Raw genomic sequence first — 27,179 nt, 5'->3', positions numbered from 1 at the left:
CTAGCTGCTCAGGAGGCTGAGATCTGAGGATCACCGTTCAAAGCTAGTCAGAGCAGGAAAGTCTGTGAAACTCATCTCCAATTAATCACCAGAAACCTGGAAGTGGTGCTGTGGCTCAAGTGGTAGAGTGCTTTCCTTGAGCTGAAGAGCTGAGGGACAGCGCTCAGGCCCAGAGTTCAAGCCCCATGACCGACAACACACACACACACACACACACACACACACACACACACACACACACACACACACACAATACAAAACAAGTCCTGACAGTTTGTTGTTCACAGGAAACACATCTCACTGATTGGTTTAGTTGGATAGAAAACATTTTCTGGGCAAAGATGCAGCAGGCATAAAACATTTCTACCAAAATGAGTCAGATGAGACAAAGGCTGCTTCATTTTAATAAGGGGACTATCCATTAAGTGGGGGGACGATCATTAGCATACAGACATCAAATATCGGTGCATCTCATCCTAACACTACAAGACTTCCAAACAGTGAAGATCTCACTATCCTCTCACTAGGAGGTTCTCCAGAGGAAAAAAAAACAAAAAGCAAGAAACTTCATCCAACAAGCTGCAGCACACATTCTCAGGAGCCATAGAACTTTCTCTGAAATAGGTCATACTTTAGGACCAAGAGCTAACTTTCTAGGAAAAATGAAATCAAAGGTGCCAAAGGACATCATCTTTAGTCCTGAGCCTGGATTTCAGGTCACAGCCTTGAACACCAACCTTATACTTGATTTAATGCCACCCCCTAACCCCCTCCATAGTTTGACCCCAGGGCTCTGCATCCCCTTGATCACCTCCCAGATAGCTGGGATTACAGTGTAAGGCACTATGTCCAGCACTGGCTTTTATACTTGCCTTTGAAACCTGCAGTCAATATGGCCGCAGTGCGCCTGTCCGTCCTCTCCCTACAGGAGCATTACTGGGCTGTCCCAGGGGTGGGTGGCATGGAAGCAGGCAGGGTGTGGCTACCAAAGCACGTAGCATGCTGCTGCCGTGTGCCCCAAGTTCCCCACTAAAGCCCCACGTGTTTCAGGTCACATTCCACCCAGCTCAGGACACGGGCTGCTCTCCACGTTTCTTTTCTGCCAGTATCCTCACTGAAAAACCAGGCGATGGGCATGATTTTACTGTTCTATTAAAGAAAGCAAAGGGCCTGCCCGTCACTTTTCCTCTGCCAGAAATACAGGGTTAGAAACTTCCAATACAGCCAAACACTCTAGAAGAGTCACAGGCTCTACTGAAGGCGGCGGGGGGGGGGGGGGGGGGTGGGGGGGGGGTGGGGAGGAAGAGTAAAGTTACTGTTTTCTGCCAGGGAACTTGGCCTGTGGCAAGGAAGAATTGAAGGTATTTTCTAACCACAACTATCTACCTTATATAATGTGTTCTATTCTGTAGTCTCTCTCAGATTTAGTTTAATAAAGTAATACGAATCATTTAAAGAAAAACCTTTAATTCTGATCTATGCATAAAATTCATTTTTATATCACGGTTAAATGTAGTACAAACTATAAAAATGTTAACACTGAAGTTTTCAACAGAAATCTATTTAAGATCCCTTAGAAAAGTTATTTAAAGAAACACCACCAAATCATTTACTGCTGTGAGGTTAACACATAGAAAACATTCACACATTTTACTGAATTTTTCAGTAAATAATTTCAGCCATAATACTTATCACAAAATTAATACTTCCAACAGTGTGTGTGGCTCTATAGCAGTTACAGTTTGCAATGAAAACACTATGCCAGATCTGATGTATTCAGAACACTCTTGAGTTTTAAAACACTACTGGTCAAAAGAAAAATATAAATTGCAATCCCCAAGGATACCAATTGTGAATGGAATAGGTGAGGAATAAATTAACTGGATGACAGTGAAATCTGGATGTTCAAGGTTGCACAAGGTAAATACTAGAGGAAAAACAGAGCCATAGCTATCATCTTAAAAAAATATTAGATCACTCTTATATTAAAAACATTAAAATGAATCAAACCAGACAGTACTGAGTTTTTACACAAGCGTCTTTTGTAGTCAACGTTTATTGAGGAGTGAAATGAGATGACTGTCAGACAAGCCAATGACACGTCACACTCCGGGCGGGTAGCGCAAGCCTCCCGGCCAGTCACTGCGTGAGACGTTTGGGGAAACAGAACCAAAGGAGACATCAACTATGACATCCTCACGCTTGTGGTTTGTATCGGGCTTCTGAACCCACTTGGTTTGCTGGGTGGAAGGCATCTTTCTATCCCACAAAATGACTCACTCCAATTGATAGAACGAACACTTGGGTGGATAGTGATTTAACACACATCTATGCTGATTAATTGATCTTAAAGCTGTTTTTCCTTAAATGTCCTTATGTCTACTGAGAAAAACTAATTTTATTTCTCTCTCCCCTCACATGGGTGGGGGGGAGATAGCAATAGAAAAATACTCTTCAGTGTACTGCAGGGTTTGCAGGCAACTCCCTCAGCGGGCTGCCAGAATCCACTGTAATTCCACTCTGCACAGGGCTGCTCCTGCTCTTGGCTCTCCTCTCCCGAAGAATGGCCTACACACAACACTACCGCTCTCTCCTGCTCAGAAACAAAACAAAGAAACCTAAACAAAAGGGTAAACGTTTATTTGGAGTTAGTTTTCTGGTGGGTGATATTAAGGCCCTTCAAGCAGAGTTCAGGAGCTCTTGTATGGCTGCCTGCTGCTCTGGACTGAGCTGTGCTATGCATTCAGTCCACAATCCTCCAGAAGTCTAGAAGAAAAAAAAACACGGCGCAGTCATTAGACAGGGGGAAGGGATGGCCTGAGGGACTTAAGTCATCATCATGCACAGACTGAAATGTGACAACACGGTTTCCCTGGCTACCTTAATTTCAAGACTATTAGTGCAAAAGCAAGAAATCTGTTCCTCTCTTCAAAGTTTGCATAGTTTATAGAAAAATCTCTTTCCCTTTGCACTGATAAAGCTACACTAGCTATTGACATCTTAAAGTAACCAAAACAACATATGCATTCAGGAAGTGATGAATGCTGCGCTTTTTGTTTGCTTGTTGGCTATGGGGCTTGAGATCAGGGCCTGGGCACTGTGCTCGAGCTCTTTTGCCCAAGGCTACTGTTCCTACCACTTTGAGCCACAGTGCCACTTTCAGTTTCTGGTAGTTAACTGAAGAGAAGAGTCTTTCCTACCCAGGCTGGCTTTGAACCGTGATTCTAGATCTTAGCCCCCTGAGTAGCTAGGATTATAGGCATGAACCACTAGTGCTTGGGCTCCACTTGCTACTCCCCCCCCCCTTAGGTGGTATTAGAGTGCCTTGTGCTTCCTAAGGCAGTTTTTCTACTCCTTGAGCCACACTTCTAGTCCTTCTTGCTTTTGTTTCTGATCAGGGTTTACTCAGCATTGCCAGGCTGGCTGGAACTGTGATTCTATTTATGTTCCCCACACAGCTTACATGACAGTCACATGCCACCACGGCCGCTTTTTTATTGGATAAGAGTGTAGTCTCCTGAACTTTTTGCCTAGGCTAGTCTAGAACCACAGACCTTCTCATTTCAGCTTCCTGAGTAGTTATAATCACAGGCATGAGCAACCACAACAAGCTAACAACTATTACATCTTATCTTTCTTTCCCTGCAGATAAACAAAACAACTACATGATGAATATATGCCATGCACACACTGAGAGGCTTAAAAGGTCCCAAATTTAAGAAGAAAATTTTACTTCTAGCAAAATGGGGTCATATGGATAATCCAATTGAGATAAGATAAAATGCCCTTTTCTCAATTTCTAACACAGAGTAGGATGGGCGGGACCCTGAGAAAGAAGTCTACTTCAGTCTTCCTAATTCAACCAAATTAGCTTACCTGTACTTGGCGAACGACATTGGCCAGACGTTTGGCACAAGGGTCTTCATGTTTAATGGCCTCGTGCATTTCTCCTTCGGCGATTATGCTGAAGATTTTGGGCAGATTGGAGTTGTTTGGGCCAAGAACGATTGGGTGGTTACTGGCAAAAGAAAAATCACCTTCACAAATGGAACTTATAAAATATGCTAAGAGCTTTATAAATAATTAAATGCATTAACAAAAGAAAAGGTAGTTTTACTACTTTTTGGACATCAACTAAGATAAATCTGAAGTTCAAAGAGATATGAAGAAGGCTGGGTAGATGGCTTAATGGTAGAGTGCTTGCCGCTTGCCTACCATGCATGAAGCCCTGAGTTCGATTCCTCAGTATCACATACACAGAAAAGGCCACAAATGGTGCTGTGGCTTAAGTACTAGCCTTGAGCAAAAGCAGCTCAGAAACAGGGCCCAGGCCCTGAATTCAGACCCCAGGACTGGCAAAAAAAACAAAAACAAAAACCAAAAAACAAAAACAAAACCAGAAAAAGAGTATTTCAAGAGTAAATGGGGAAATAAATTCCAGGTAGCGGCAAAGGAAAAACACAGGTAAATGTAAGTGGAATTGTAGTCTTTGTCACTGAGGGTAACAGTAGTCACTTCTAAGATGACCCAACAGCCTGGAGAACGGGTTTCAGGTGGAGGCCAGCTATCCTATTCTGCACAGTGTCTACCTGCCAGAGGAGGCACTAGCACAGCACTTGTGCATCATGAAGGGGAATATAGGCCTGCTGCAAGTCCAGTGGTTTTGCTGGGTTTATTCATGCTAAAAACAATAACAACAGTGATTGATAGAGCCAAGAGTGAACTAGTAACAGGGGAATGCAGACTTAGAAAACAGACACAAACAATACGGGTTTGATCTCAGAAGCTCCTATAGTTCAGTCTCTGTTGCTCACCTCTGATATACTCAGGGGCCTAAAACAGGATAAATACCACCACAGCTGGAAGTCAGATTCGTGATGGCCTGCTGATGTACTTTTTGAATAAAAAGCCCCGAAATTCTAGAGGGTCAAATAATGTCATTAACAATGTATTTGGTAACTTTAGGACATTTTCTACAGTACCCTCAACTATTAAATTTAATTCCATCATACACAACTCAGCAGTACAAATTACTGGGCTGCTTACTTTTCAATCAAGTCGCACAGGTAACTGAAAGTCTGAACAGCTTCTTCCTTATCTTCATGTAGAGGCAGCCAAGACAACCAGTGTGGCAGGACTTCTTCAACGTTTACGCAGTCGGGCTTGAACTTCATCATTTTGCCTACTGCTGAGATGCAGTTCTCTGTGGCATTGACATTTTCTTTGGTCTTAGAATCCGCAGACTGAATAACTCTCACAAGCAGCGGAAGCGCTTCTGAAAGCAGCATTGCGAGAAAGGCCAGTTAAAACTCCCATTTTTATACAAATGAATATGAATAACTATATTTGGGATCTGCTTATTATTTAAGGATAGAGAAATGTGAAAGGAAGTTCTGTGCTCAGAATGGGAGCAAGGGGGATACCAGGCTTCGTCAGGGGTGCTAGTACCTCATAGGGGCCCAGCGACAACACTGCTCATCACCCAAGGGGACTCAAGTTTTAAGACCTCTATTCCCTAGAGTGTAAAAAGTCCTCTGCTAAGGCCACGGGCCAAATTCCAAATGAGATACTGCCAGGAAAGGCCACAGTAGAGGAGGCTTTGATTCTACTTGGGTTTCATTTCCATTTCTACAAGGCCTTGAGCTCTCAGCTTTTTTGCTTATGACTGGTGCTTTACTGCTTGAGCCACACCTCCCACCTCTGGCTTTTTTTGTGGCTATTTGGAGGTTAAAAACTGAATTTCTTGTCTACCCAGGCATGCTCCAAATTGCAATTTTCAGATCTCAGCTTTCCAAGTAGCTGGGATTGTTAAGTATGAACCACTGGTGCCTGGTTAAAAACTCCAATTTTTTTTTGTTGGTGTGGGGCTTGAACTCTGGGCCTGTGCGCTGTCCCTGGGCTCTTCAGCCCAAGGCGAGCGTCTACCACTTGAGTCACAGTACCACTTCTGGTTTTCTGGTGGTTAACTGGAGATGATCTTATGGACTTTCCTGCCAGGGTTGGCTTTGAACTGTGATCCTCACATCTCAGCTTCCTGAGTAGCTACCATTACAGGCGTGAGCCATCCACATCTGGGTTTTTTTCTTTTCCCCTTTTGTGCTAGTCCTAGGGTGTGAACTCAGGGCGTGGGTACTATCCCTGAGCTTTTGTGCTCAAGGCTCATGTTCTACAGCCAAGAGTCACCTCTCTACTTCTGGTGTTAATTGGAGATAAGAGTCTCATGGAATTTCATACCTGGGCTGACTTTGAACTGCAATCCTCACATTGGAGTTATCAACACCCAGCTCAAGAATAAACTCTTAAGCACTATAAAGGAGGTATTTGAAGAGGCGAATATTTAGGGCTATGACAAAGGAAACCAAGCAGGCGCAAGAAGCATGTCTGCAATGAAATGCATGCAGGAGGATAAACAAAAGTACCTGTACAGAAAGGGCGATAGTTATCTCCACCGTACTGTGCCATGACTCCCAGGCCATATGCTGCTGCCTGTCTGACCTCTGGGCTGTTATCACATACGTACTGGAGCATTGGCCGTAAGAAATATTCTGCATACTTAAATGAGGCTGGACTACAGTGTTCTATGACATCATCAAAGATGCACAAGCCCCATTGTCTGTCTGGCCAGGGTCTATGTGGACACTACAAAAAAAGAAATTGTTTTACCTGTTGACTGGTATACGTTAGGAATGGCAAGAAATATTCACTACTTACATAGATGTAACTGACACAGGCAAAGGCAAACAGTGACGTAAACAAATCTACTTTGTAGGGAAGTCAAAGTAGGCAGGTGCAGTGTGGGACTCCATGCCTTTCTTACCCAACAGGATGGATTAAAGCCAGGCCTGGACAATATGGTGAAGCTATTTTGCCACCCCACACTCTCTAGAAGACAAGCATAATCCTAAATAATAAAATATAGCAATATAAAAAAGGGGGGGAGATATTCAATAAGCTAGGTTATGTGTGGCTATTCCTTTCTAAATACATTCCAGGTATGTGATGATGGCTTAATTATTCATTTTTTAAAAATTTTGTTTTTGCTGGTCCTGGGGCTTAAACTCAGGGCCAGGGGACTGTCCCTGAGCATCTTTGTACCCAAGGCTAGTACTGTACCACTTAAGCCACAGCACCATTTCTAGCTCTTTCCTGAGTGGTTTACTGGAGATAAGAGTCTCATGAACTTTTCTGCCCAGGCTGGCTTTGAGCCAGGATCCTCAGATCTCAGCCTCTAGAGTAGCTAGGATGATAGGTGTGAGCAGCAGCCCTCAGGCTCATGCCTGTCATCCTAGCTACTCTGGGGGCTGAGATCTGAAGATCGAGGTTCAAAGTCAGCCTGGGCAGAAAGTCCGTAAGACTCATCTCCAATTAACCACCAGAAAAACAGGACGTGTGGCACTGTGTCTGAAATGGTAGAGTGCTAGCCTTGAGCTGAAGAGCTGAGGGAAAGTGCCCAGACCCAGAGTTCAAGCCCCACCACTGACAAAAATACAAAACTGAAAACATAAAGGCATTCTATCACGACTTGTCAGCACAAGCTCATCATGTGACACAGTGCACCACTTTGGGGGCGGATGCTAACGGGGAGCCAAGTGCTGTGGGGAAGAAGGATCTGTATGTTCTGCTTACTTTGATGATGAACCTGACATCGTTTCCAAATAAAGTCCACAAAACAAAAGTCAAACATAGAAGCTATTTATCCATAATCTGTGACAATCAGGAATTTTCTATGGTACACTAAAAAAATGTAGTCATTCTGTGTCTGTTCATTTAAAAGGGCATACTAGTCTGAAGTAATGAAAAATCACTTGTATGTCTTTAGAATGTACTGTAACTGCTCCATGGAAAACGTAATTAGCAATTTTCAAGACTCTATTATACAAGACAATACATTATAGTTTAAAAAGTCTCAGGAAGGGGGAAGGAGTTGGAGGAAGGCAAAGTAGGAGAAAAATGAGGGAGGGGGTAACAATGTTCGACAAGAAATGTACTCATTATCTATTACCTTACTTATTTAGCTGTAGCCCCTCTGTACATCACCTTTAGAACAAAATGAAAGTAAAAAAAAAAAAGTCTCAGGTAGACAGGGTAGTACTTACTATTAGGTTGACAATTAATGGAAGCAGCTGCTCAAACCATGGCAACACCTTTTCCTTGTAGCTACTGAATATTGAGTGTAAAATGTCTGACACTTTGGTCAGAATATAAACATCATTATCATCCTAAAAGAGAAATACAATTCACCCTCAGATGAATTAAAAATGTCATGTCTAGTACCAGTACCAACAGTTATTAAAAAAAAAAATTTCTTTCCTGTTTTAAGAGCATATTATCAAGAATCTAGAGACTAGGGGCTAGGAAGCTGGCTCAGTGGTAGAGTGCTTGCCTTGTATGCATGAGGTCCTGGGTTCAATTCCTCAGTACCACATAAGCAGAAAAGGCCAGAAGTGGCACTGTGGCTCAAGTGGTTGAGCATTAGCCTTGAGCTTAAGAGCTGAGGGACAGCGCTCCAAACCCAGAGTGCAGGCCCCACAACCAACAACAACAACAAAAAAATCTAGGGACTAAATTTTAGAGATAAAAATAATCTTGAAGATTGTCATATCAATTAAAAAAAAGGATATAACAAACATCACACTATTGCAAAGATTGTCCTGGAATATACTTAGTGGAGGATGGTTAAGCATGGATCTGATTGTCTGTTTTTGGTTTTTGACACTGCTCCTTCACTCTGGAGTAGGTTTGGTGGGGAGCTTAGGGACTTGAGCCTAGCAGCAGCGGCATCGGGCAAGGGAGGCACCCGAACAGCGAGTGCTGGCCCAGCAGAGGGCCACAGATGTTGCAACCACAGAGTTGAAATTGGATGAAAAGAGAACTGACTTAACACTGCAAGAAAGCTTCAGACTGTCAACACTTGTTGGTGTGTGAGGTGATTCATAGTTCTATATTTCATTTTAATATAGCCCTGGGCTTTGAATTCAAGGGCCTCATGCTTGTGAGGCAAGAACTACCAGCTGAGTGTGCCAACTGAGGCCACTAATATTGAACATGACGAGAGCAGTACCAAACCCAACAGCTGATGTGAGCAACACATGTGAAGAAAGCCCTGCACTGTGGGGCATGAGGCACTGAATAAAGCGTACACACATAGCACCCAAGACCAGTTCATTTCAAATCACTTATTCTATCAATACATGAAATTCCCCCACCTTCTGCCAAAGACTACCAAATGTCAGAATGCAAGTAGGAGGAACCAGAAACAAACGCATTTAAAACTTGTATGCAAATGATGGTAAATGAAGTGCAGGAGTAATTACCTCATCTTGTAGTGACTCTTCAACCTGTTCATCATAGTCTTCATCTTGTCTTTTAACTAAAACAACACCCAAACAAATGTTTATAAATGGTCACTAAGGATATCAAGGATTTCTCAGAAATAAAAGCACGACAAACTTACCCTGCCGTAATTCTTGATTTTTAAAATGTTCTTCAAGCTTTGCCTTCAATATGCCCCCGAGTTCTTCGAAGTGCTCGTTGTTAAGGCATCCGTCTCCCATGACTTCAATGCACTAATGGGTCCAAGACAGAGAGCACCCATAAGAGGCAAGGGATTGTAACTGAAAGTTTCCTTGCATTAAGGCACAAGACTGGGAAATAGGGATGCAGTTGAATATCCTAGAAGATGACTGGTTAAGTAAATAGATACGTAGTTACAGAAGAGCCTTTTTTATTGATTGGTCGTGGGGCTTGAACTCCGGGCATGGGCACTGTCCCTGAGCTCTTCAGCTCAAGACAAGTGCTCTACCACTTGAGTCACGGTGCCACTTCTGGTTTTCTGGTGGTTAATTGGAAATAAGAGTCTCATGGACTTTCTTGCCCAGGCTGGCTTTGAACCATGATCCTTAGATCTCAGCTTCCTGAGTAGCTAGGATTATAGGTGTGAGCCACCATACCTGGCATGAGGAGAGCTTTTTGAAGAGAGGTTAGAAACATCCCTTTCAAATGTGTACCAGGAACATTATCCTGTTTCTCGAGCATTCCAAGGTGGAGAAGACAAAGCCAGCTCCCAAAGAGCAAGATTCCTATGCCCTCAACCCAGTGCAAACATGAACTGAACAGAGGGTAACAAGTGTCCGAAAGGGTAGGGCAGGTGTGTGGGGTGGAGGCAAGTGGTTTGGGAGGAGTCATGAAGGCATTCACTGGAAGGGAAGAAACTGAACTGCAGGAATATAAATGATGACAAAGGGAAGAACCCTTACAGCCTTGGAGCATGCTAGAGAACTGTGTATGTGGATGAGTAGGGAAAGGACGCAATAGCTACAAAGAAGGAAATAGGAGGAAAAGAAGAGGGATTTCCAAGTTGCTCATGGTAGCATGTACCTGTAATCCAGATTGGGAGACACTGACATAGGAGAATCAAGCTTGGCCTGGGCCACATAGTAAGACCCAACCCCCAAAAGAAGTTCTGCAGTAGACTAACTGAAGCTATTGACAGCACAAACCAGGCAACCAGGGCCAGTGAATGGGATAGAAAGTAGCCTGAATTGCCAGTAGTGTTCAGATGGGTACAGTAGTGGGACTGAATACACTGGAATTTGTTTTGTTTCCAAGGAATGCACTCACAGTGCCTCCGACCCTCTGCGGTTATGACCTTCCAGGGCAGACTTACCACTTCTCCAATGCACACTCCTAAACAAACAAAACATTAACATATCTTCAGTGGACTGAACGTTCAATAAAGCAATTACTTACATTATACCATACTTAAAAATCCCTGGCTTCCATTTAGTTTCTTAAGTAAAACTAGTATTAATCACTACCTTACCAATGTTAGGGGAAAATATTGTAAGAAAAATGTATTCCCACCTTTGCGAAAGAATGCATGATTTCGGAGAGGACGTCCGAGTCTGGTTCAGTGCCGATGGCCTTGATCAGAGCATCACACATGAAATGCCACATCTGTGTGAGGTACTCAGGACCACGGACTCTGGCACATTCCAGAAGAAGAGGCATGGACTCTGCCGCCGCCACTCGAACACGTTTTGGTGTTAAGGAAATACAATCACTAAATGACTCCCAAAGGCACCACCTCTGGCCTTTTCTGTTTATGTGGTACTAAGGAATGGAACCCAGGGCTTTACGCATGCTAGCCACATTCCCAGCCCCATTTCACATTTCTTTTCTCATGATTTTTGTCACAAGGTGAAAGGAATAAAAATACATGCAGAGAACGAGTATATTATCCCTGCACCTACAGCTACTGTAAACACAAACAATATGGTGATGTATGCTTCAGGTCACACAAAGTAACAAGTTAATTATACCCAATCTAGCCATGTTTTGCAGTCCATGGTCAAAGGATATCATCATGGAAATAAAATTTCAGTAAAGGAACCATCAGTTTGACCACCTGCTCAGTGTATTCCACAAAACCTTCCTTTAATTCCTTCGCATAGCAAACCTGAGAACCAAAACATTGGAAAAGCAATCAAGATCCATTTATAGCCTTTTATTATCCCTTCAGTGCCAGAGGTCAAACACAGCTCTTACAGGTACAGGCAGGCACACCAGCACTGAGTGATATCCCCAGCTCTTGTTAACAAGGGCCCCATCACATTCCAACTCCACTGGAGTACAACTATATTTAAAGCAGCAAGTAGGACATTCAAGTAAGCCTCAATTTTAAAATCAATATAGATATCCTGGAATCACCTGTTGGGAATGCTCTTTTTAGTGTGATAAAGGGAGCAACTAGAATAAGGTATAAACGTGTGGAGATTTAACTAACAATGAAATCTCCTCCTGTGTAACTAAGCCAATTTAAAAATGCAATTAAAGCTAGAGGTGTGGTTCAGATAGTAGGGTACCTGTCAATAAGCACTGGCATCAGATAATGAGTTTGAGTCCTACAAAAAAAAAAAAAAAACAACAACAAAAAAAAACAAAGGCTGGAATACATTGTATTCATAAACTGCTTTGCTGACTGAATTGTAAATCCTTTGTACAACTACTAGAAGATACTTAAAAAAAAAAAAAAGCTGGAATAGAACTTGTATTTCTCATTGTATTTCTCTCCTAATTATTACCTAATATATTCTAAAAACAGAAAAAAAAAAAGCTGGAATAGGTACTACCCGTGAGATATTTAGAAAAGTTTCAATGGGGGGAGGGGTGGGAGATGGGAAGGGGGAAACAAAGGAGGAGGCAACAATGCTTGGTAAGAAATGTACTCATTACCTTGCCCATGTAATTGTAACCCCTCTGTATGGTATTTTCACAATAAAAAAAAAGAAAAAGAAAAAAAAAAAGGAAAAGTTTCAATAGTTTAAAATCTATTTAAAACAAAAAATGTCGGTTTTTGGGCTGGGAAGGTGGCTCAGTGGTCGAGTGCTTGCCTTGCATGCATGAGGCCCTGGGTTCGATTCCTCAGCACCACATAAGCAAAAAGAAAAAAGCCGGAAGTGGCGCTGTGGCTCAAGTGGTAGAGCGCTAGCCTTGAGCTGAAGAGTTGAGGGACAGCGCCCAGGCCCAGAGTTCAGGCCCCACGACCGGACCCCCCCAAAAAAAAAATAAATAAAAATAAATAAATAAAAAAAAATGTCGGTTTTAAGAGCACAAAACCTGAAAACTGCTGGGTACTGGTAGCTCTTGCCTATATCCTAACCCTACTCGGAGGCTTAGATCTGAGGACTGAAGTTCAAAGCCAGCCTGGGCAGGAAAGTCTGTGAGACTCTTCATCTCCAATTAATCACCAGAAAACTGGAAGTGGTGTTGTGGCTCAGCGGGTAGAACATTAGCCTTGAGCAAAAACCCGCAGGGACAGCACCCAGGACTGACACAAATAAAAAACATCAACAACAACAAAGAAACAAAAAAACCTGACAACTTAGGTAACTGTAGTATATTACTTACTTTGCAAATCTTGTAAATATTTTGTACTATTGTTTTAGAGATTTCCCAGACTGGCTACTTACTACTTGGCTTATTGTGCTTCAGACTACTGAGTAGCTGAAACTATATGAGTGAACCACAGTGCTTGGCTTATGTATGTATGTCTGTATGTCATGGTGCTTGAACTCATAGCCAGGGTGCTGTCCCAGAGCTCTTTTGCACAAGGATAGTGAGTGGCTCTACCACTTGGAGACATGGTACCACTTGGGTTTTTTTTTTTTGGTGGTTAATTGGAGATAAGTTTCACAGACTTTTCAGAGCTAGGTGTGTAATCCTAGCACTTTGGAAGCTGAGACAGAAAGATCAAGAATTAGAGGCCATCCGGGTCAAATAAGAATCCTTGTTCTGATCCTTTTCTAGTTCATGAGCTGGGTTCTCACACGCTTGCGTGATATATGCCTCCCCCTTTTAACCTTGTTACGACGTGGGCACATTACCTGATGAGAAAAAAAAAAAAAAAAAGAACCCTTGTTCTCGAACAATGTTAGCAAATCGTTAGAAAAAATCATGTCAATAGTGAACAGAACAAAAAGGAGAGCTTTGCAATCTATCAAAAGAGAATTAAACAATTCTTAAAAGCACTTTGGTTATTAAGACTAAAGATAGTAGGGTGCTGGTGGCTCATGCCTGTAATCCTAACTATTCAGGAGGCTGAGATCATGCATGGTTCAAAGCCAGCCCCGGCAGGAAAGTCCGTGACTCTTACCTCCAATAAATCACCAGAAAACTGGAAGTGACATTGTGGCTCAAGTGGTAGAGTGCTCACCTTGAGCTGAAGAGCTCAGGGATAGTGCCTAGGCCTAGAATTCAAGCCCCAAAACTGACCAAAAAAACCAAAACAAAACAAAACACCACACACACACCAAACCAAAAAAAGATAATGAAGGGTTTAGTCCATATTTTTTTCTTTTGTATTTATACTGAGACTTCAACTCAGAGTCTAACTAAGCTAGTCTGCTCAGCTGGCATCCTACTACTTGAGCCACACACACCTCCAGCCTGGCATTTTGCTGGTTACTCGGACATCTAGTCTCTCAGACATTTCTGCCTAGGCTGGCTTGAAACAAGATCCTCCAGGTCTCCGCCTCTTGATTATCTAGGATTACAGGCATTTTCTTTTTAAAGGAATATCCTTACAGCTTTATAAATTAATTTATCTTGTAGTTATTTTTTTAGTAACATTTCTAAAATGTATATAAAGGAGAGGACATGAAAGGTAATAAAGGTTTTTTTTTTTACCAGCATCTGGCATGCAGTTGATTTTTCTTCTAGTCCTGCAGTTTTAATACCAAAACTTTGCTGGTCTCCAAGGTTCACAAATTCCCAACCATCGTCATCACTCATATTCTCCATGTCTTGGGCTAGTAACAGAGAAAACAAATAAATGCATATAAGAACTGCAGAGCCAAATACTATAACTCTGTTACCGGTCCTTACAAAGACACCTACTGTCTAAAAGGGCCACTTCAGGCTTAATTGAAGCTGTCTTCATCAAAGGGCCCATAACCACCGGAAGGTACTGCTGAAATTCTTTTCCAAGGATTTTGCACATTCTGGCCCATGCTGAGATCATGTAAGAGATCTGGGAAAAGAATTAAAACACATTTAAAAACAATCAGTAAGGAAGATAATCAAAGTCATTCCCTGTCATTGAAATAATGTTTGTTTTTTTTTGGGTCCAGGTCATGGGGCCTGAACTCGGGGCCTGGGCGCTGTCCCTCAGCTCTTCAGCTCAAGGCTAGCGCTCTACCACTTAAGCCACAATGCCACTTCCGGCTTTTTTCCTTTTGCTTATGTAGTGCTGAGGAATCGAACCCAGGGCCTCAGGCATGCAAGGCAAGCGCTCTACCACTAAGCCACCTTCCCAGCCCCTGAAATAATGTTAGTGTTATGTTCATCAGCTTTAATAAATGCATTTCTAAAGATCACATACTAATGTATTCCAATCAGTAATGAAATCCTACACACTCTTATCCATTGGGACAGGACCAGCAAGTAACGTGAATCATTTCAAGAAATTGTAACTACTTTCCTTACTGCCTGGTATCCCACTTATAAATGTCAATAAAACCTAACAAACACAATTCCCACCTCTTGCTTTAAAGGAAGTCTTAATTAAGCCAGTGCTGGTGGCTCACGCCTGTAATCCTAGCTACTCAGGAGACTGGCACAAAGAAAAAAAAAGTTTTAATTGCAAATGTTCATTCATTCAACAAATATACATGGCTATTTTCCAGGTGCAAGGCATTCTACTACTGGCTGATGCAAAGGGAACAGCCACTGTCCTCTCCACCTTCCTCACAGTGTACAGCAGGTCCTGTCCTCTCCCCCTACCATTCTACCCCACCCTCCCCACTCAGCACTGGACCCCCACTGACCTGTTATAGCAAGTACATGTATAGTTTCATATTCACATACTGCCTAGGAAAGAAGCAAGCACCTAAAGGAATGTGCTTCCTTAGCAAAATGATTAAGATGAAAGTAGAGCTGTGGCTCAAGTGGTAGAGTGCCAACCGTGAGCAAAAGCAGCTCAGGGCCAGTGCTTAGGCCCTTTGTTCAAGGCTAGGACAAAGAAAAAAGCAAAATGATGTTTCCCTATTTTAACTACTGGGAAACAGCATGGTAACACTAGTAAGTACCTTGTTATATGTCAGGCATTAGAAATACCTTTAAGATTATGACATAAGGGCTGGAAAGGTGGCTCAGTGGTAGAGCACTTGCCTTGCATGGACGAAGCTCTGGGTTCAATTCCTCAGTACCACATAAGCAAAAAGAAAAAAGCCGGAAGTGGCACTGTGGCTCAAGTGGTAGAGTGCTAGCCTTGAGCTGAAGAGCTGAGGGACAGCGCCCAGGCCCAGAGTTCAGGCCCTACGACTGGACCCCCCCCCCCCCAAAAAAAAAAGATTATGACATAAGACTGAACTAATCAGGAGACTCATACTGAGAAATGTATTTAGCCAGGTGTGTGTGTGTGTGTGTGTGTAGTTCCTAATTGATGAAATGTACACCTGCTCACAGGCAGAGAGAGCATTACAGGTTTTGAGTTTCTGCATTTCTCTTCTGACACATCATGTGGTACTCAAAGAGCTGACAGACAGCTGAGTGGAGATATTCAGTAAGTGGTTGATAAATGAACCTTGGAAGATTTACACAGTACACACAGGAAGTCTGTAGCCATGACTGAATGTCACTGGTTTTGGGAGTGTGCATAGGACAAAGCTCAAGAGCGACACAACTTGACAGAAAGAGAAAGCAGGAGACACTGACAATACACTGAGAGAATTCAGCTCAAAAAGCAGGAGTGAATAGTAGTGTATAAACAAAGCAGTCACACTGGGTTGGGAGTGTGGCTTAGTAGTAGAGTGTTTGCCTGCCTAGCATGCATGAAAGCCTTGGGTTTGATTCTTCAGTACCACATAAATAGAAAAGGCTGTAAGTGGTGCTGTGGCTCAAAAGTGGTTAAGTGCTAGCCTGGAGACAAAGAAGCTCAAGGACAGCAGCTAGACCTTTAGTTCAAGTCCCAAGACTGGAAAAAAGTCTGTGCTATTCACAGACCAAAGCTAATGCAGCTAGCTTCGCCTGCTTACCTGAGGGTCATCATCTTCCATATCATTGAAGTCTGTCTGGGTCTTCAGCAACAGCTGCATCACATCTGATGCATCCTGCATGAACTAGACAACATATGGACAGAGCAGTGTTACCAGTGTGCAGCACATCACAGAGGCACTTCCTCACACTTCATTTTGTTTTTTGTGTTAAACAAAGCTACAAAAACAAAATCTATACTTTTGCCAGGCGCTGGTGGCTCCTGTCTGTAATTCTAGCTGGAATGTAAGGATCACGGTTCAAAGCCAGCCCTGGGAGGAAAGTCTATGAGACTCTCAGCTCCAATTAACCACCAGAAAACAATACAGAGGGGAGAATGTACTTTTCCCACAAGTCAAGCCCCATCATTAAAATTATTATAGCAAGAAATTCTTATTCTTGAAGCTAACTTAATTCTTATTCTAGGAAAATATACTTCATGTTTCTAATGGCATATATGTTTCAAGCAGTAAACAATTCAAATCTATCCAAAATTTTTTTAATTGCTCTACAGAATTAAGAGCATGAAGATTTTATGTATTTTACGTTCAACTGACTGTGTAGTTCTGGCAATCTTCATTTATAATCAAGTGAAAAGCCAGATGTGGAGACATGTGCATGTCTGAATATAGTCTGAGTATCTCACAGAACTGAATCTGGAAATTGCTTTGGACAGACTACACAGAGAAATTCCATGTTGACAGTGACAAGGGGCAGGTGGAAAAGTTCAATGCGAAGTTCTTTCGGATCAGCTCGAACTACTCTGAGGTGTTTGGCTGAGAACCACAGACCTGCCAATGGCTCTTGATGTTCATCACTTCCCTCCCAGGACACTTGATGCCTTTGGATTTACCAGGAAAGCAAGTACATACACATGGAGACCAAACTCTATGTGCCTCTTGGGAAAGATAGACTGAATGGTAGATGGGAAAGAAAAAGGTAGTTATGAGCATAACTGAGGTGTGTTTTTTTTGGGGGGATACAGGTGGGGGTAGAGGCGAAGGAGCAGGTTGTGGGGCTTGAACTCAGAGCCTGAGCACTCTCCTTGACCTCTTTTGCTCAAGGCTAGCACTCCACCACTTCCAGCCACGTCTGATATCCTGGTGATTAACTGGAGATAAGTGTCTCATGGACTTTCCTGCGCAGGATGGCTATGAAGCACAATCCTCAGATCTCAGCCTCCTGATTGCTTAGGACTATAGGTGTGAACCACTGGCACCTATAACTGAGTTTTGAGAAATGCAGATAATTACTTATATGTAAAACAGGAGTAATCTGAGAAGGAAAAATACCCTTGCTTACTACCAGAAGGCAAAACATCTCCATTATCTTCAATGCCCCATGGGCAGACAAAATAAACTTAACACATGACTATAAATCACTTACTTTTTCCTTCCCAACAGCCAGACCAATAAGGCTGATGCATTCGATAGTTTTTCCTCTCAGAAGTCTAAGTTCCTTCTGCACTGCATTCTCAACAATGTGCTTCAGGGATGGCATAAATAAATCATAATAAGGGACAAATTTCTCTTCTGCAGTATCTGCAACTGACGCAATGGATGTCACAACTTGTTCCAAAACTAACTTGGTGCCTTTCTGTATCAGCTATGAGAAAAGATGCACAAAATAAATGGAATGAAAAACTGGAAGAAATATTTAAGTTGCCACTACCCCCCCCCCCCCCCATGTTCTTGTTTTTCTAAACTGCAAGAAGCTTTCTAGAAGCTAAAAATGCAGAAACTACAGTATATTCTCATAAAAACTAAATTATGATGAACCATTTATGTAGTTCCCGCTCCTCCCCCTAACCTAGTACCCATTACTTGTTTGTTTTTTGGTCTTATTTAAAAGCACAGCTGTTTCTAGAGTACAAATCTTGGTCTTACTCATCTTTCTTGCATTCACAAAGCATTATCTCTTATATTTCTTCATTTTTTAAAATAATTGGTTGGTTGTAGGGCTTGGTTTGAACTCAGGGCCGGGGTGCTATCCCTGAGCTCTTTTGCTCTAGGCTAGCATTCTACCACTTTGAGCTACAGGTTCCACCTATGCTTTTCAAAGTGGTTAATCTGACTTTTCTGACTGGGCAGAAAAAAGACCCTCAGATCTCAGCCTCAGTAGAATATTATCAGTGCCTGGATGATAATATTATTAATCTGCTGTGTGAGTTGACACTTAATACTTGGGAATTTGTTTCAAACTTCTATTGCTTTGGCTATCTCCTCCCTGTCCTTTTTTCTTTTTCTTTTGCCAGTCATGGGGCCTGAACTCTGGGCCTGGGCGCTGTCCCTGAACTCTTCAGCTCAAGGCTAGTGCTCTACATACACACTTGAACCACAGTGCCACTTCTGGCTTTTTCTGCTTCTGTGGTGCTGAGGAACTGAACTCAGGGCCTCATGCATGCAAGGCAAGCACTAACACTGGAGTCATCTTCCCAGCCGCTCCTCCCTATCCTTTGACCAGTCAAGTGCTATGGACTACGGTTTTTGTAGCAATAACAAAGACTAAGTATTAGTTAACTCTCATAGCAATTAATAGGAAGCTCATGCCTGGGGAATCTAATACCAACAGCCTATAGAGTGAAGTTTTTATTTTCTATATCCTTAGTCTTCACTTCATCTTTACAGCACTAATCCACTCTCTTTGTATTTAACAAACTGGGCCTCAATTTTTGCTTTTCTCATCCACATCTCTCACACATTTAGAGTAGAATGTTCACACACAGCTGTACTAACACTGCTCAATTGTTGTCAAGTTGCATCCTTGTATATAACCTGTAATAAAACACTACTTGGAGAGCCAGTCTGATTATTTAAACAAAATGGGATATCATTGCCACATATTCTTGATTTCTGTCCCTGTGGTTAGAAGAAATGTTTGACATTTCTTCCTTGCTTCTGGAGAACCCCACCTTTTAAATTAAAATTGGCAGAAAGAATTTAGAGCTTCACGTGATCAATCTTTTTCTCCTTTGGTAGTGGTGTTTGAACTCCACAAATGGTCTTGAGAATCATCTCTTGCTTGAACAGCTCCCTAGCAATGGGTGTAATCCTGCTTCCAAATCTTCTGTTTTTCACATTCATCTCCCGAAGCACATACAAGCAGGAAAGGTGGGAGGAATGGCACAAATGACAGCCCATCTGCCTAGCAAGTATAAGGACCCAGCTCAAACTCCAATATTGAAAATAAAGAAGGAAACTAAACAAAAACATAGGCTGGCTCATCCTCAAATTCAGATAATTCCTTGCCTTATTTTCCAGGCAACCTATATATTAATTTACTAAACTGTGATACTATGTTGTTCAGGATTCTATTAGCCTATGCTCAGATTGAGCCTGATTTCTTGTACAGGAAATAGCTTTGCCTGCCTTAAACCTCTTGTCCTGATTGTCTTGCTGAAAAGTCTCTTTTACCAGGTCTTCTCCATCTAATAAACCTAATCTTAGAGCTTAAGGATCTCAAAACTCACCTCTTGAAGTTTAAGTACCATTATGGAGTGCAGATGTTTTACCAAGTTATCTAAGTAGGGAATAAGCAGCGACTTGGGACAGTCCTCAGTGAAGTTAATGAGGGCGGCTGCTGCATGGGCCTGCACCCGTTGGTTGCCTTGGTCTTCCATGGTCTGCAGCAGAGCTGCAATCACCTAGGAGTAGAAGCACATGGGTGTGCGTTTGAAATGCTTACCCCTCTCTTCTGACACTGACAAGAGTTATGTGAGGACATGTCATTTACCTTCTCATGAAATTTCTTTTGGAAACCGGGTGCAAAATCTGTAGCCATCTGTCCAACAGCATTGCAGGCTGCATACCGCACTCTTGGATGCTGTAATAAAAATGTCCCTTTGCATTAGTAAGGGAAAGAAATTACTGTTTGTGTAGTAGGAGTAACAATTATGAACCAAAAGAGCTACTGGTACTTACAGGATCCTGAAGGAAAAGCAATACAAAATTTACTATCTCATTTAGAATTCCTTCCATTTGCTGGTGGCACCCTTCCCCAATGGCAGACAAGGCCATCAGTCCTGCATGCCGGTATTTCCAGTCAGCTGTGGAAAAAGAGTTACGTTCACAAGACTAGTAGTAATTTGGACATGACCAATGTCATGCTTGTAGAAAAATTAAAAATTATTCTGATTTGGAAAAGAACAAAACTTCCTACATACTGAACAACTAGAAAAATGGACAGAAGTGTCTGTTAGACTCCTTGGAGACTGAACTCAAGGCCTTGTGCTTCCTAGACAAATGCTCTACCACCCGAGCCACCACCCCTAGCCCCTTTTCTTTACAAGATAAAACAGTATTGAAGGGAGACTATATGAGTCAAACACTAATATTTCATGCACATTCAAATAAACTAATTTGTTGAACTGAAACCCCTTTGTACAACTAGTTAAATAAAAATAACTCTTATTCAAATCTTTAAGGTTTCTGCCTAAAGTTTGAGTAAATCTGCATATTTTCTTTAGAATAATTTTTCCCTATACGATGATGCCAATTCTGTGGAGGGAAAAATTAAATAATGGTTCCAAAAATGATGTAGAATTTCAGTCAAATGTGTCAGGCTAAACATTATAAATAGGCAAAGTTTGATTTTTAAAAACAGCATTTGCTAACTTAGCATTTGCTAAGTGTTTAAGATTTAGAGAGCCACATTCTGCTCTCGTAGAACATGAAGAAGCACAGCTTACGATTCTGAAGCATCTGCATGATGTGTTCCTTGATCATCGGCAGTACAAGCTTCCCACCAAGGCCACAGGCCATCCGGTCTAATGCGCTCTCCCCTGCAACTGCGTTGCTAAACACAAACAAACCCATGCAGTCAACACCCAGAATCCACTGAAAACAGCACTTGGTACTGGCTAAATCTCTAAGCACAAGAGGAAGTGTACTCATAACCTCACTCATGTAACTGTGACCCTCTGTATAGTAGCTTTACAATAAAAAAATAAAATTAAAAAAAAAAAAAAAAATCTCTAAGCACATATTAAAATAAGACTGAGAAATAGTGTAAGCATGTTTTTGTATGGTATTGAAGGTGTGGGTTAAAAAAAAAAAAAAAAGAAAAAACAGGCTAGTCGATGGTGGCTCATGCCTATACTTCTAGTATTTAGGAAGTTGAGATCTAAGGATAGAGATTCAAAGCCAGCCTGGACAGGAAAGTCTGTCATAGAAAAAGCTGCAAGTGGTGCTATGGCTCAAGTGATAGAGCGCTAGCCTTGAGCACAGAGAGGTCCAGGGACAGTGCTCAAACCCAGAATTCAAGCCGCATGATTGGCAAAAAAACAAAACCATCATATAGAAAGAAAAGGGTTAGGTTGTAGATGGCTCACACTTTTAGTTATAGCTATTTAGGAGGAGAGAGATGAGATAAGAATGAGGTTCGAAGCCAGCCTGGGCAAGGGCAAGAAGAGAGTCTTTAAGACTCTTTGTCTCCAATTAAAGGTGGAAATAGAGCTGGGCTCAAGCGGTAGAGCACTAGCCTTGAGCAAAGGGACAGCATCAACCCTGAGTTCAAGGCTGCAGGACTGGTACAAAAACAAGGGGAAAGGGCTTTCAATAAAACCTTTAGTCTTTGCTGAGATTACAGAAATAATATTCCAACACACACAGTGAATTTTTGTTTTTGGTACTGGTCCTGGAGCTTGAACTCAGTGCTTGACTGTTGTCCCTGAGGTATTTTGCTCAAGGTGAACACTCTCCCACTGGGGCCATAACTCCATTTGACTTTGCTGGCTAACTGGAGCTAAGAATCTCATAGACCTAGACTTTCATGCCTGGGCTGGCTTGGAACCTTGGTGCCTTGCTTCTAAAGTTTTTAGAATAGACAGATTGTTTTTTTTGTTGCAATTATCTTTCATTACAAAATAGTTTCATGTACTATTTACTATTTAAAATACTAGAAATGCTGGGTGCGGTGGCTCATGCCTGTAATCGTGGCTACTCAGGAGGCTGAGATCTGAGGATCACGATTCAAAGCCAGCCTGGGCAGGAAAGTCTGTGAGACTAAACTCCAATTAACCACACCAGAAAACTGGAAGTGGCGCTGTGGCTCAAGTGGCCTTGAGCTGAAGAGCTGAGAGACAGTGCCCAGGTCCAGAGTTTAAGCCCCAAAACCACCGACATTAAAACCCAAAACTAGAAAATATGTTTTATAAGCTTTCAGTGAACACATGAAACTTACTCAAATTATACACCAAAAAATAGTGATGTGAGACAGAAATGAAAACAATAGAAAGGCAAAGTGTTTCATATTCCAAGTTGAAAAGTTTAACTTCCAGCTCTATAGAGAACACAGCAGTAGAGAGCTGGGCACAGTCCTATCCAGCCACCTTTACCCAGTCAAGTGTGCATTACCTGTCAAAATCATCATCTTCTAGTTCATCAGCATTTGCCCAGTCCTCATCCTCTTCCAGATCAACCATCATAGCTAACATCTGAGGAACTAAAGCAAATAATCAGTTCACACCAGAGGACTGTGCCTGTTTTGTTAGACCAATTAAAAATAAGAACAAGCCCAGTGCTGGTGGCTCACGCCTGTAATCCTAGCTCTTCAGGAGGCTAAGATCTGAGGATCCCGGTTCAAAGCCAGCCTGGGCAGGAAAGTCCAGGAAAGTCCGTGAGACTCTTATCTCTAATAAACCATCAGAAAACCGGAAGTGGCGCTGTAGCTCAAGTGGTAGAGCGCTCGCCTTGAGCTGAAGAGCTGAGGGACAGCGCTCAGGCCCAGAGTTCAAGCCCCACGACTGACCAAAAAAAAAAAAAAAAAAAAAGAACAAGATTTGCTTTGCCTCTCAAACAGGGTGACAGAACATTAGCTCACCTTTTAGTCTTAGGTTCCTCATCAACCTCGGGTCAAAATCACTTTTGTGACAACTGCTTTAGTGTTTTTTTTAAAGTATCAGACTATGTTGGGCTGTTTTGTTTGGGAATTCTGATCAACCTCCAAAATCCCACTGCATCCTCTACCCCTCCTCTCACTAGTGTGAGTGCCAATCATTAATCCATTGTTTTATTATTTCTACTTAAAATACAGGTAAACTATATACAATTGCATAGCACTATTTAAAGATTTATGTTACAATGTATATGCCTTGTCAATTTTTGAATTTTTCAATAATCCAGTGTTCAATTACACAATCACACTGTCCAGTGGCTGATGAGCATTTTGAGTGCTTCTACTTTTCCCCCTCCTCAATTTGATGAAATTTTACATCTCCTTTACAAGTATAAGACTGCATAGGGCTGGGAAGGTGGCTCAGTGGTAGAGCGCTTGCCTTGCATGCATGAGGCCCTGGGTTCGATTCCTCAGCACCACAAACAGAAAAAGCCGGAAGTGGCGCTGTGGCTCAAGTGGTAGAGTGCTAGCCTTGAGCTGAAAAGCTGAGGGACAGTGCCCAGGCCCAGAGTTCAGGACCCACGACTGGACCCAAAAAACAACAACAAAAGACTGCATAGGTAATTCTTAAAAGTATCTTCAGTATTACTAAAAATCACCAAAAGGCTCTTTACAGCTGTTGCAGTGGACAGGGGATGCCTAGAAGCCAAGTATTGAGATCCTCTCTACACTTTCCACCATCCTGAGACTGTCAAATGTTCTGACACCACTCACACCTGCAACTGTTTGCAAGAATCCATAGTGTTCCTCAGCTCTTCTGTTTATCAGTCTTGTTTACTTTCTAGACACCAAGCTTCAGTGACTGAGCATTGCAGTCATTTACAGCTCGTGACTTCATTTTAAATTTCATATTTACTTGGCCAAGAGATATGGATTTAGTATTTGCAAATAAACTTATTTGTGTCTACTGTTAATCCCCACTTGTAAAATATATTCATAATATACCTGTAAATAACCTCAAAAATAATTATTTTCATTATACTTAATATTTTCCTGGGTTGGAGGCTTGACCTCAAAATGCTTGCTTGCTCATTGCTGGTACTCTATCACTTGAGCCATGCCTTTGCTTGGCCTTTGCTGGTTGTTTTATTTGAAGATAGAATCTCAATGTCTTTTCAGCCTGGGCTGGCTTGGATCCTCTGATCTCTGCTTTCTGAGTTGCTAGGATTACAAGTGTGAGCCACCAGTGCTTGACTTCCAAATTACCATTGTATTCTTTTTGTAAGTCATGGGGCTTGAACTTGGGGCCTGGGCCCTGACCCTGAGCTCTACTGCTCAAGGTTAGCACTCTACCACTTTGAGCCACAGTACCACTTCCAGGTTTCTAGTGGCTAACTGGAAATAAAGAGTCTCACCCATTTTCCTGTTTGGGCTGGCTTTGAACCACAACCCTCAGATATCAGCTTCCTGAATAGTTAGGATTAAGGTGTGAGCCTCCCAAGCCTGGCTCCAAACTATTTTTAACTAAGATAACTGGGGTTGTCTCTGCTTCCCCCACCTCCCCACATCCTCATTCCCCACAACCATCCTGCTTTAAAATCAAACAGCTTATTCCAACAACCTCTGATGAGTTACCTTCTAGGTGTGCTCTTTTGATCTTACTCCTCCTATTCTGTTCATACCACTGTCTACATCTATATCATAGATCAGTTTCAAATCTTCAGATCTGAGAGCAAGCATTCGCGGTCAGAATCTCCCTAGCTTCTCCAGTACTTATACTCTTTGTAAGAATTTTAGAACCGGTGGCTCACACCTGTAATCCTAGCTACTCAGGAGGCTGAGGTCTGAGGATTGTGGTTCAAAGCCAGTCAGGGCAGGAAAGTCCGTGAGACTCTTATCTCCAATAAACCACTAGAAAACTGGAAGTGGCGCTGTGGTGCAACTGGTAGAGCACTCGCCTTGGGCTGAAGAGCGCAGGGACAGCGCCCAAGCCCAGAGATCAAGCCCCATGATTCACCAAAAAAAATTTTTAGAACCTATTATGACCATGAATTAGGATTTGACTAAAATTACATTGAATTTAATCTGTGTATGTGTGTGTCCTTGAACTTGGGGCCTTACTTGCTAGGAACTCTACTGCTGAGACCCCCACTACCCCCAGCCTATGAAACTATAGATCTATAGGCTGATGTGAAAAGAAGATGTTTACTTCTTCTGTTAGTCTTTAAATACGCTATCTGATTTATTCTTAGGTATTCTAAGTCAGGTCTGATATTACAAGATCTTTTATCTTCCTAGTAAATTTTCCTAAGTGATAATTTTTTGGCATGTAGGCATTCTTTACCTTTTTTTGCCAGTCCTGGGGCCTGGGTGCCGTCCCTGAGCTGTTGTGGCTAAATGCTAGCACTCTACCACAATGCCATTTCTAGCATTTTCTGTATATGTGATACTGAGGAATTGAACCCAGGGCTTCATGCATGCCAGGCTAGCATTATACCACTAAGCCACCTTCCCAGCCCAGGATAGTTTTTTTGGGGGGAGGGTCTGGTCATGGGGCCTGAACTCTGGGCCTGGGCGCTGTCCCTCAGCTCTTCAGCTCAAGGCTAGTGCTCTACCACTTGAGCCACAGCACCATTTCCGGCTTTTTTCTTTTTGCTTATGTGGTGTTGGGGAATCGAACCCAGGGCCTCAGGCATGCAAGGCCAAGAGTTCTACCACTGAGCCACCTTCCTAGCCCCAATTCTTTTCATTTCTTGCACCACTACTATGGCTTAAACTCAGGGCCCCAGGCTCTTTTTTTTTTTCTCCTTTGGCAGACATATAACCAACCAATGAGCAATATTTGTTTCCAATTCTATTTGTCATTATAACAAAAAGTGAGTGTCTTCAGTTGGAAAGTCCTAAAATTCTAACCACTATTGCAGTGTAAGATAAATAAAAAGTAGGTGCCACTATAACGTGACCATGTGGTAAGGTATGCTTATCATTTTCTGTGATCAGATATCACAAACCCATGAAGAAATGACTAGGAGAAAACCATTAGGTTAGTGTGGTTAGTCCTAAATGCTTATCCTAGCAAAACTAAACTGTACAGCAGCTATTTCCAGAGTACAATCATCATGGAAGTTTTACTGAGACTCTGGAGTAAAGCACTATAAAACAAGGCGAGCGGTGGTTAATGTCATTATCAGTGCTCTGAGCCTACCTTCATGGGTAAGTACTATTACTATCTATGTTTTCAGCTTTGCTCCTTACTACTACAGGTATAGCCCCTCTTGCATTATTTTAATCTATTGCCTAATATTTATGCATATATGCATTTCCCCAGATTTATCTAACTTTCAAAGGACATTCATATTGTCAATGAATCTGAGAAATCACATTGATTCTCAGCAAGTGCATCCAATAACTTCACTACATTACATATAAGCACTGAAGAGCTTTGACTTACTCGTCTGTGCAACAATATTAGTATGCTTTCGTAACATAGCAGCGGCGGTCTCTGAGAGGGTCACGATCACTTCAAGGGCAAGCTGGCGCTGCATATTATTGAGGCTGGTATCTCCACACAACTACAAAGAAGGCAGATTTGTGTGCATTTATTACTTAAGATTATCACCTGTACTTAAGGGGCAGACCTATACTCAAGTATCAACCTACCTTTAGACTTAGCTGCAGAGTTGCTTCCAAGTGAGGACGCAGATACTTTGGGACAGTATCTGCTATCTCAACCAGGGATTTTAGGACTGAATCATCATTCTGGTAGCACGAGTCATTAACAGCCTAGAAGATATAAAACAGGAAAAACTCAG

At 42.2% G+C, this 27,179-nt stretch overlaps 1 protein-coding gene and 1 non-coding gene across 2 annotated transcripts in view; one reads left to right on the top strand and one right to left on the bottom strand.

Moving 5' to 3' along the window:
* Positions 1-2,020: 2,020 nt before the first annotated feature.
* Positions 2,021-27,179, bottom strand: part of Ipo5 (importin 5) — a 42,807-nt gene continuing 17,648 nt past the window's right edge. The window contains exons 7-26 of the mRNA XM_042682636.1: positions 27,028-27,150; positions 26,819-26,939; positions 22,887-22,974; positions 21,221-21,327; positions 20,454-20,578; positions 20,266-20,355; positions 20,003-20,176; positions 17,920-18,138; positions 16,536-16,619; positions 14,398-14,530; positions 14,188-14,309; positions 11,362-11,458; positions 10,864-11,036; positions 9,455-9,566; positions 9,315-9,370; positions 8,097-8,219; positions 6,420-6,639; positions 5,047-5,275; positions 3,877-4,018; positions 2,021-2,766 (exon numbers count right to left, since the gene is read on the bottom strand). Coding sequence (XP_042538570.1) covers positions 2,680-2,766; positions 3,877-4,018; positions 5,047-5,275; positions 6,420-6,639; positions 8,097-8,219; positions 9,315-9,370; positions 9,455-9,566; positions 10,864-11,036; positions 11,362-11,458; positions 14,188-14,309; positions 14,398-14,530; positions 16,536-16,619; positions 17,920-18,138; positions 20,003-20,176; positions 20,266-20,355; positions 20,454-20,578; positions 21,221-21,327; positions 22,887-22,974; positions 26,819-26,939; positions 27,028-27,150 — 2,625 coding nt within the window. The 3' untranslated portion in view covers positions 2,021-2,679. The remainder of the gene's footprint in view (positions 2,767-3,876; positions 4,019-5,046; positions 5,276-6,419; positions 6,640-8,096; positions 8,220-9,314; positions 9,371-9,454; positions 9,567-10,863; positions 11,037-11,361; positions 11,459-14,187; positions 14,310-14,397; positions 14,531-16,535; positions 16,620-17,919; positions 18,139-20,002; positions 20,177-20,265; positions 20,356-20,453; positions 20,579-21,220; positions 21,328-22,886; positions 22,975-26,818; positions 26,940-27,027; positions 27,151-27,179) is intronic.
* On the top strand, positions 13,297-13,396 carry LOC122110192. Its single transcript, XR_006147845.1, has one exon. It is a non-coding gene; the product is annotated as a small nucleolar RNA U13 (small nucleolar RNA).

Source organism: Dipodomys spectabilis, unplaced genomic scaffold, assembly GCF_019054845.1.
Source record: "Dipodomys spectabilis isolate Male_0828 unplaced genomic scaffold, ASM1905484v1 ptg000075l, whole genome shotgun sequence".
Lineage (NCBI taxonomy): Eukaryota > Metazoa > Chordata > Mammalia > Rodentia > Heteromyidae > Dipodomys > Dipodomys spectabilis.
This window is presented reverse-complemented; position numbering and strand designations above follow the sequence as displayed.